General features: G+C 38.1%; 1 protein-coding gene across 2 annotated transcripts; it reads right to left on the bottom strand.

Moving 5' to 3' along the window:
- Window positions 1-7,560: 7,560 nt before the first annotated feature.
- LOC106833396 (olfactory receptor 11H4-like) lies at window positions 7,561-8,946 on the bottom strand. Of its 2 annotated transcripts, XM_070518723.1 has the most exons (2): window positions 8,915-8,946; window positions 7,561-8,419 (listed from the first exon to the last, which is right to left on the bottom strand). In XM_070518723.1, exons 1-2 carry the CDS (start codon window positions 8,944-8,946, stop codon window positions 7,561-7,563), a joined length of 891 nt encoding a protein of 296 aa, XP_070374824.1. The 2 variants fall into 2 exon arrangements, with proteins under 2 accessions (XP_070374824.1, XP_070374832.1); XM_070518731.1 differs by lacking the exon at window positions 8,915-8,946 and having other exon boundaries at window positions 7,561-8,439.
- Window positions 8,947-11,265: the final 2,319 nt, after the last annotated feature.

Here is an 11,265-nt window from a genome sequence, read left to right as displayed (position 1 = left end):
CACACACACACAAGTAGTGAAAACCAATGTTATCTACTTAAAATAGACTGTTACAAATATGTTGTTATATGGAAGCCTCATGGTAACCATAAAGCCAAAACCTAATAGATACACAAAAGAGAAAGAGAAAGGAATCTAAGCATGCCACTAAAGAAAGTCATCAAACCACAAAGGAAGAGACCAAGAGAAGAATAAAGGAACAGAGAGGAAATATAAAACAGCCAGAAGTCAATTAACAAAATGGAAATAAGTACATACCCATCAGTAATTACTTTAAATGCAAACACACTAAATTCTCCAATAAAAAGACATAGAGTAGCTGAATGGCTGAAAAAGCAAGACCCACTTATATGCTGCCTACAAGAGACTCACTTCAGATGTAAAGACAGACTGAAAATGAAGGGATGGAAAAAGATATTGTATGAAAATGGAAACCAAAAGAAAGCTGGGGTAGCTATACTTAGACAAAATAGACTTTAAACAAATACTGTAATCAGATACAAAGAAGGGCATTACATAATGATAAAGGGGTCAATCCAACAAGAGGATTTGTACATATTTGTGTGTTAACATAGGAAAACCTAATGTATAAAGAAAATATTAACAGATTTAAAAGGAAAAGTAGACTGCAGTACAATAATGTAGGTAATTTTAATACCCGACTTTCATCAATAGATAGATCATCTACACGGAAAATCAAGAAGGAAACATTGGCCTTAAAAGGCAAATTGGACCGGATGGATTTAACAGATATGTGCAGAATATTCCTTCCAAGAGCAGCAGAATACGCATTTTTGTGAAGTGCACGTGGAACATCCTTTTACTTTGAAACAAAGTTGAACATAAATCTGAAGCAAAAAGAGCTGTTCAAGTGTGTTCTTAGAATTTCATATGTAGAAGTCCAATAAAAAGCAGGTAAGAATGGAACTGTGGGGTGGGGTTCTTGAGCCTGTCTGCTTTTGCTGCTTTCAGGGAAGTGCTGCAGAACTCTCAGGATTCAGTGAAATGTTTTGAAAACCATCACCTAGCGCCTTCTAGAACACATTCTGCTAGGTGACATCTAGATTTGCTGAACAATTCAGCCCTTTCCCCGCTTGAGGAACTCTGGTTCACTCAAAGTAGTTTTTTTTTTTTTTTTTTGATGAGGAAGATTCACCCTGAGCTAACATCTGTTGCCAATCCTCCTCTTTTTTTTGCTCGAGGAAGACTAGCCTGAGCTAACATTTGTGCCAATCTTCCTCTACTTTGTATGTGGGATGCCTGCACAACATGGCCAATGAGTGGAGTGGGCCTGCACCCGGGGTCTGAACCTGCAAACCTGGGACACTGAAGCGGAGTCCACTTGGCCCCAGGGCTGGCCCCTCAGAGTATTTCTGAATGTTGAGCAAATCTGTCTCGTTTATTACTTCTGCACGTTGATCTTGAGATTCCCCTTTGTTGAAACTACCCAAAATAAGTCAAATTCCACTTCCATTATGGTGATGGTGGGGCACCTAAATAACTGTTAGCAGCCATAGATCATTTATCAAAACCTATACATGTTTTTTTTTGGAGGCCACCATTTTCTCTGGCATGTTTCTCCCTAGGCTGCACTTAGCAGGGCTTTACATCATGGCCGGCCTCTTGGGGTACCTTGCACCTGGGTATGTCAATTTCCCTAGTATATAAAAGCATGCACCTTCATTTTTGCTAGGAATTAAGCCCTAAACACCATAACTTGTCCATTCATCATCTTGCTTTTACCTAAATTAAATAATGAATAGAAGGGTCACCTTAGGATGTACTGAGACCAGAAAGGTCTTTCTCAGATTGCCTGAATTAGGAATTGAGCATTGAAACAGAACTAATAAACTTGGATATTTTGAGGCAAGACTATAAACTTGGATTTTTTTGAGGAAGATTAGCCCTGAGCTAACATCTACCACCCATCCTCCTCTTTTTTTTTCCTGAGGAAGATTGGCCCTGAGCTAACATCCTTGCCCATCTTCCTCTACCTTATACATGGGACGCCTACCTCAGCATGACTTGATAAGCAGTGCATAGGTCCACACCTGGGATCCGTACTGGCAAACCCTGAGCCGCAGAAGTGGAACATGCGAGCTCAAATACTGCACCACCGGCCCAGACCCTTGGATATTTTTGCTAATAACCTTTCTGAAACTGTTGGTCCAGGCTTATTTCTATGTCCTAGAGTTTCCTGGTTAAAGTTCAAGATATTTGGGTAAGTCACTCTCGAGATTTTAAATTTAGTAATACATTGACTACAAAAGTAGGATAGTTGACCATATTATTTATTAATGTCACCATTAAGATACTCACAAAATTGTATCCTTATGCTATTTATACAATCTTCTGAGAACAAGAGGCCTGCTTCTCAGTATTTGATCAAACCTGGAGCAAACTCAGAAGATAAATGTTTGATTGCTGAAGTAAATTTGGAAATTTGTATTGATTAACAATAGTTTTAAAATGAGGAAAAAGAGTCTGTCTAACAAACATGATTTCTATGAAAATCTAAATTTTGTCCAAGTAATTTAGCTCAATGGACTATAATTATGATGACCATATGTATTCAAATTTCTAGGAGAGTTGTAATTTCAAATATACTTCCCAGAACTATACCTGTATCTGCCAGACCACATGCTGTCATTTTTGGTTGGAGAATATAGTGCCTGGGCTTGCAATAATAAAAAGTTGAATGCTGAATTTAAATTGTAGCACATTATCCGTTTACTTATTCATTTAACTTAGCAAATGTTTACTCACCATTTATTATATTCCTAGCAGTGTGCTAAGTTCTGGCGCACAATGGTCAACATGAAAAATAAAATTATCCCCCTTTAGGAACTCCTGGTTTATAAAAGCAATCAGGACTGCCACCTACATCTGTACAGTCATGTCTCTATGTGACAGGGGCTTCCTTGAACTGTATGTTTCACAGCATGCCCACCTATATGCTGTGGGCCTGAAAAAGATATTTATTCCAGTTAGGAATAAGTTAGATAAATCTATGTAGTGAGGGCATTAGCCTGATAACAAACTTTATTTGCCAGCAACGAGATATTTTGGGCTTTTTAAGACAGTAGGCAGAGACATGAGACATGAATTGACTTAGTCTACCCCCAGGCCAGGAAGTTGTTGGCACCAAGAAGAGAAATATAATTCCAATTCATGGATTTTTATCTGGATCCAGGCCTCATTAGTCTTAACTCCCACTTGTTCATTTGACTTCATAATTCCACGACCTTTTGACATTTATGCTGCAGTGAAGTTTTAGTTATCTGTGGAATACAGGATCAGAGAAAATGGATAAATGAACTTCACAGGAAATTTGAAATCCCACTGCATGCATTTCTACTGCCTCCACCTCCAAAGTAAATCTATTAGTAGCTCACATGGTCAATTTATATCCACCTTTCTCATCATTCTATTCACCTCAGTGAATAACAGAGGAGCAGTTGGAGAAAAGAGGAGGAATGAGGAGCCTGGGCAATCCATTCTGTATGAACTGATAAGGAAGCAGGATCCTCCTCAATCCCAACCACTTGCTTGAGATGTAAGCCACTTGCTCAGGAAAGAGCACTTTTAAAATTAGAAGTGCAGAGATTCTTCTTCCTATAAATATTTATATTTTGAAGGTTAACCTGTAGATGAATCCAAAGGACAAGAGAATCTGCTGGCTTACTTCTTTCTCGGTTTCCACTTGCCTCTTCTCACTGGCCAACAACTCTGAAAAAATAAGGACAGCTTGTTGGGGCTGGCCCCGTGGCCGAGTGGTTGGGTTCGCGCGCTCCGCTGCAGGCGGCCCAGTGTTTCGTTGGTTCAGATCCTGGGCGCGGACATGGCACTGCTCATTAAACCACGCTGGGGCAGCGTCCCACATGCCACAGCTAGAGGGACCCACAACAAAGAATATACAACTATGTACTGGGGGGCTTTGGGGAGAAAAGGAAAAAATAAAATCTTTAAAAAAAAAAAATAAGGACAGCTTGCTTTAATTGCTCTTGCTGAAGGATATTTGTCAATCAAAACTTAGATATTAGAAACAATGTGGCACAAGACTCCGGCTGCATTCTAACTGAAGGAAATTTAAAGTTCCCTCCAAATATCCAAGATGTTTGAGCACTATTTTCCCTAAGTGAGTTGTACAGTGGGGGCTCTGTGATACCGCAGTGAGTCCTTAACGTGATTATATCACCCCTGAGCACTCTTTTCAGTATGTTGTGAGAAGAGAATGTCAGGCCCTAATACATTGTTCCTACCAAGAACAAAGGAACCCAGAATGAACGGATTTACAGAAGAACCAGCATGCTCTTGGTATCCGACAGCAGTGGGTGTGCAGGAGCAGTGATGCAGGCACACTTTCCTTACGTACCTGGTGGTGTTTCTGGCTCCTGGTGGTGTTTCTGGCTCCAGGTGTTTCTAGTCATAACACAGTCCTCATTACACAGTCTAAAAGCTCACTCATGGATGGAGAGCAGGGTTGGTGCCTCTGAGACTTGCTTTTGCTTCCTTTATTATTCCAAACCAAATGAAATGTATATATCATGTCAGTGATTATTAAGAGTTTACAAGTGTCTCCTGAATAGGATCCACAGCTCCCCAATGTGCTCACTGGGAGGGGCCTAGTTCCCTGTGCATATATCTCTGAGTATGCATATAATCCTGCCTATATTTAATTATATTTCCTCCAGTGGTCTGACTAGTGGGACACAGAGGTCAAGATAAATATTCAAGAGAGGCTAGGAAAGGTTTCCCCTTTGTGGAGATATCCTTCCTCTAAGAAACTGATCTTCCTGGGGAGTGGGGTTGGGCAGAGGAGTGAGTGGGACAGGTTAATGGGAGAGAAGAGAAAGAGAAGGAATATGTGCGTGTGTGTGTGTGTGTATGTATGAGAGAGAGTGTGCATGTGTGTGTTTGATATTCTCTCCCAAGTAGACCTGCTTTATTGTTGGTCCCAAACCTGTAAGCACTTAAATTAAAAAAATTCTTTGTCTATACATATTTTACTTAATTTTGTGATAGTCAACATATGGCAAAGAATCTCCTCTTTTCAATTTTAAGTATAGCTTGAACACATTTAGTTGAAAAAATTAGTCTTCTGTAAAAGCAGATTTATAATGTTGTTGACTTACATGATGCAATATTAGTGAAAATGAAAGTTTAGGACTGTAAATGGCTCAGCGGTGGGAAATATGAAGTTTTTTCATGATATCAGGGCAGGAGAACAAACAAGATGTGGCAGAGAACCTGAGAGGGAAATGAATTCAATCACGGCAGGAGCTCAAGTAGAGAACATTACTGAGTTTACGAGTGAGGCTGTGTAAAGACAGAGCAGGTTCCCGAAAATGTAGTCCGTGTCCTGGCAGTATTAACATCACTTGAGAACTTGTTAAAATGCAAGTTCTCAGGCCCCACCCTGACCCACTGAGTGAGAAACTCTGAGTGTGGGGCCCAGCAATCTGTTTGCACAAACTTTGCATTTGTTTCTGATGCATGCTGAAATTTGAGAACCACTATGTAGATGATAGAGCATTAGAGTCTCGGTTAGGAGGGGTGTGTTTGAAACAGCTTCTAAGTTTGGAAGGGATTTCTTTAGCATCAGGAATTAATTGAGCATGGTTTGGAGACAGGGTTAAGAATGATATTTGTCAGGATAATTGGCACTTGAGGCTGAGTTATGGGTGGTGTTGTACCTATAGAAGCAGGATTGGATTTAAGCATCTAGAAGGCCTTTGAAAGAGGCCTGGAATAGGCAGACAAATGGTGGAGATTATTCTGGCATCATATGCCAGATGAGTGACCTGGGTGGTAGCAGAGTTGAACCTAAAGAGAAGGAATTGAGGTAGTGGATAGAAAACTAGGACACAGAAAATCTAGGTCCTAGGTCCTAGCCTGAATATTTTCCCTTATTAGGCATTAGAGTTTGGCAAGCTCATCTCTTTAAATATTAGCCACATACTCACCTTTCTGTGTGCCCGTATGGCTAGATGAGAATGAAATGAGATAATAGATATGAAAATATTCTGTATTTCTGTAATTCTGTATTCTGTAAATGTCTATATAGTCATAATATGATGAAATGTGGCTCAAGAACCTCAGGAGTGGATTCCTAACTTTCCATTATCTCTTAAGATTTTCATGAAAACATCATCCTAGAATTAAAATTTCCTTTATCAGGGTCTAAGAGGACTGTTCATTCCTCTTGGGCAAAGGAGCTCCCTAACTTTTACCCTTCTCCAGATATATATCCTCAAGGACAGATTAAAAACATACAACTTCCTTTAAAAATATACAATTTTTATATTTGACAACCAGAAATAAGAGTTTTAAAATGCCCATTTCTCTCTCTAGTCTATTGTCGACAAAAGAATCATGTGGCCCTTTTATAATACAAATGGGACCATGTTACTCCACTGCTCAAAACTTTCCAAAGGTTTCCCATCTCATGCAGAGTTAAATGTGCTTTCTATGGCTTACAAGATCCTGCACAATTTGGTCCTCTGTTCATTCTCTTTGAATTCATTTACAATACTCTTCCCCTTAATCTCTCTTAATTCTTTGAACACAATCCTGCCTTCAGATCTTATAGAAAACTTTCTTCCTTCCATCTGGAATGCTCTTCCCTGAGCCATCTACATGGCTCGTTCCCTCATCTCCTTCAAGCTTTTCCTCAAAAGATGCCTTTTCAGTGTGTCCTTCCCTCATCATCCTATTTAAAATTTCTGCTTTTTCCTACATTTCCTGTCCTTTCCCCCCTTTCTCCATAGTGCTTATCATTCTCTGATGTGCTGTATATTTTACTTATTTTTCTATTGTCTATCCCCCACTAGAAAGTAAACTGCACATGGACAGTGGTTTTTGATCATTTTGGTTACAGTGTATCTCTAGTACCTAGAAGAGCGCCTAGAACATAGTAAATGCTCAATGAATCTTTGTGGAAGGAGTTAACACTATTTTATCTGATGTTAAAACACATATCACTTACATAAGCAAGAAATTTTGTCTGTCCCTAATCTGGAAGATACTCAATCATGAAGACCCAAGGGGATAGGAAGGTTGTTGTTACTAAAACATTTAGGTATGTATCCATTAGGCATTTCAATTAGATTCTTTAATCACTTTTAAGAATATTGGACTGTCTTAAGAAATGCATTGAGTACACCAATGATGATTCACCTGGGATTACTGTTCTTGTTCTACCTTCTACCCCATCCCCCCAAAATCAGAATGAAAACCATGTGAAATAGCACAGATATAATGCTCTCATATCACTGTCTACTGGAGTTATTCATGTTGAAAATATTGTTAGTACCTTTGGAATGTAATATGACTCAACTATAGTTTAACTCTGCCTGGGTTAGTTGAGGAATAAAACATTGAGCGACCTCACTGAAAAATATCTTCTTTACAGTCCACATTGGAGAATTACAGCAGTGAATCAAGTTTTTATTGATTAATCTTTTATGTCTGGACAACGATTTGCTTAGTGTCATGTAAATTCATTTATGCTCATTTTATCTTCAGAACTTTCTTCAGTGCAGCCTTCATTTCCTTGTTTCATAAGCTGTAAATCAGAGGATTTAAGAAGGGAGTTACCACGGAATAAAACAAAGTCACGATCTTCTGCATTTCAGCTGGGTTATCAGTTGTGGGGCTCACATACATTGCCATAAGGGCCCCAAAGAATAAGCACACCACTGTCAGATGTGATCCACAGGTGGAAAAAGCCTTCTGTCGACCAGCTGCTGAAGGGATTTTTAACACAGCTATCAGTAAAAGGGAATAGGAGCTAAGGATGTACAGAAAAGTGAGGATGATAATGAGGGAGCTCAGGACATAGAAGATGATCTCAGTGACAGGAGCTGGGGTACAGGATAGAGCAATCAGTGGGTCCATGTCACACACAAAATGATCAATGGTGTTGGGCCCACAGAAAGGTAATTGAGAAATCTGCACAGTGGAGACAGAGTAACTAAGGAACCCAAACACCCAGCAAAGAGACATCAAGATATAGCAGAGTCGTTGGGTCATGACCGTTGTATAGTGCAATGGGTGGCAGATAGCGAGGTACCGATCATATGCCATGATGCAGAGGAAATATGCTTCAGTTGTGCCAAGGGAAGTAAAAAAATATAACTGGAGGAAGCAGCCAACAAAAGAGATGGATTTTGTCACTGAGAGGAAGTTGACTAGCATACTGGGCACAGTGGAGGTAATGTACCAGATTTCAAGGAAAGCAAAGTTCCCTAGGAGAAGATACATTGGGGTATGGAGCTGTTGGTCCAACCTCACAGCACAGACAATGGCCCCGTTTCCCATCATGGTAAACATATAGATCCCAAAGAACAGTGAAAAGAGGAAACTCTGCAACTGCTGACAACCAGGGAAGCCTAGGAGGACAAACTCAGTCACAGTTCTTGTCGCTGAATTGTTCATGAATCCTAGGGCTGCAGAGAAGACAGAAAACATAATTATATGAACTATTTTGTTTCCTGAAAAACTTGTAGGAAACCTATGCAATGTACATATCATGGCAATTTTGCAATTTGTTTGTAATAACCCATCCATTAACTCCTAGGTCTTATTTAAGAGCCACCAATCAACAATCCTGGTGATCCCAAATTACAAAACTTGGATTCATAACAATGGAATCTGTACATTATTTTGATTTTCTTTGTCAATCAATTAGTTTAAAAAAATTCTCTTTCCTTTGAAATTTTGGAACCTCAGAAGCACTACCCTCTATGAAAGGCAGCAAAGTGGTTATCAGTTTGTATTTCTTTTTCTCACCCATAGTGGAATTATTTCCAATAGAACAGATTTTTGTCTGAGTAAATTTTTTAGCTGAGAATTAGGAGTGGAATAACTATTTTTTAAAAATATCTCCCCAAGTAGAAAGTACTTGGCATACTTCTCAGATACTGTAGAGCTGTATGTGTTCATTCTTCACTCTGAGCTGTTGACATCAGAATAATTTTCTCTCATAATGTATCAGTGAATTATAAATCTTAGCATAGAAACCAAGAGGAGAGATCATAGTAATATTTTTCTAGGGAATAGAGAGTTAATAATTAGCTCCGAATATTCCTTGAATTGACTTTATGCTGTTATTTTAAACTCCCCTAATTTGTCAATTGAATCTCTACCATGCTAACCAAATGAGGAGTTTTAAATCCTTATATCATAAATCTCTCTCTAAAACAAACAATTTGTTTAAAAAATATACGGTTCAGCTACTTAAAAGGATTCACTTTTATGTTGTCCACATATCTCAGATGACGGGTTGCAACATTTCTGACTTCAATCTCACCTGCCAGCCAGCAGGAAACACAGAATCTTAGTAAGCTCAATTATCAAAAATCGGATAGAAAAACAAAAAAGAAGACATTACATAGTTCTAAATTTTGCAAAAGTGCAATTCTTGCTGGACACAAGTGTTTTCTTTTCTTTCATTTTGGTTATACATAAACCATATATAAAAATATTCAGTAAGCCTTCTCCAAATGTAAGGATATATTTTAACATTAGGTTATTAAGTACAACATTTCAAATAATCTAAAGTGTTTGTGTCTTATTACAGTTTTTAAATGTTGCAAATTCCATATATACATTTGCCTTTTAAAAATAAAATTTACTTCCAAAATAAAAATACGTTTTTTGGTTTTTATAATGAAGAACATGAAAAATATAGAAACAGACAAAAAGTCTCACTTCGCAGAATAAACAAATTTTAACTCTGGGGAATTGCATTCCTCTCTTCTTTAAAAGTTAAAATAAGAGTTTTCAACATACATTGTTTTATAACCTGATTTTTAACTTGACATATTTTAGTCTTTTTTCCATGTCAAAAATATAGCTCTATACTATCAATTCAATGACTGCATTGCCTTCCACAAATTTAATCAACTTCCTAGTGATAGATTTAGACTGTTATCAATGTTTTGTATTATAATAAGCACTGTATTAATATTTTAAAGCATATATCTTAATATACTTGACCCCAAAGTAAGCTTATAATGATTTAAAAAGTTATTAGATGAAGCAATGTATTATGTCCTAGCTTTTGATGGTGAAGATTTTAGATATCTTTTTGATATATATTGTTTACTAAAGTCATCAAGGCAAACCCTACTACATATAAGATAAACTCCTGCTTAATATTTCCATAGCATTTTATATATGTATCTACTAGAGCATGTGCCATACTGACTAAATCATGTGTTTTCCTGTGGACTGAAAACTACATAGCTCTTGAATGATGTTAAATTTACCTTTCTATTCTCAGTTGACTGAGTTTCTGGTGCATGTTAGGCACTAGTTGAATGAATTAATGTTGGAATGACTTTCAACATGCCAATGCTGTCACCAAAAAGCTAATCTGCTGAGTTTATGAACATCACCATCACTGAGCGCTCAATCAGAACATCACTTGGCAGAGTGTTATGTGACTCTGACCAAGCTTGTAGCAAGGTCCCATTTAAACCCGTGGCCCACAATCTCTCCTTGCCTCATATCCCTGTCATGCTTTAGTGTCTATTCTAAATATAAGCCTCTCTAGTCATTTACCTTCCTTTACATTTTCAAACCTATAATCACCATTGTGCTCAGTACTCTGATACCATCTTTTCTTTCATAAGATCTCTCTCCCCTTTTGTACTTGCTTCTTGGTGAGTGGCTCCACTCTACATTTACCAATCCATTTAGCATTTGCTAAAGCCAGAAACTCGAGTGTCATTCAAGACACTTCCTAATTCTGTCACTTCCCATATGTAATCAATCGCCAAATCCTGTTGATTTTCTCTCCCAAATGTTTTTCAAATCTCTCCTGGGCATGTAGGAGATTAATATAAATGCTTTCTTTATTTGGATGGTCCATTAGTGGAGTGCAGCAGCTACACATATAACCTGGAAAGAAAAATGGGCCTCTTTAGGAAGGGCTGGGAATGTAGTTTTAGGAGGAAAGCATGTGGTTTGGTGAGGAAGGAAGAGATCACCCACTCTGGCAAATTATGTGTTGACATACCACAGCTGGATCAGGTTCACAAATGATTGACTCAATCCAATAATACATAACTTAGTAGTCCTGTTATATCACTGTATTCAAAGGAAAATAAATGATAACGTCACATTGATTTGGATTCAAATACCACATGACATACTGTGTGCTCTTGGGCAAGTTAAGACCTATTTTTCAGAGCTCTTGTGAAATTACTGTTGAATACATATGCCTAGTATAGTTCCTGGAATATACTAGTACCTGAA

Source organism: Equus asinus, chromosome 2 (assembly GCF_041296235.1).
Source record: "Equus asinus isolate D_3611 breed Donkey chromosome 2, EquAss-T2T_v2, whole genome shotgun sequence".
Classification (NCBI taxonomy): Eukaryota; Metazoa; Chordata; class Mammalia; order Perissodactyla; family Equidae; genus Equus; species Equus asinus.
The sequence above is the reverse complement of the archived record's forward strand: the minus strand, read 5'-3'. Positions and strand labels throughout refer to the sequence as shown.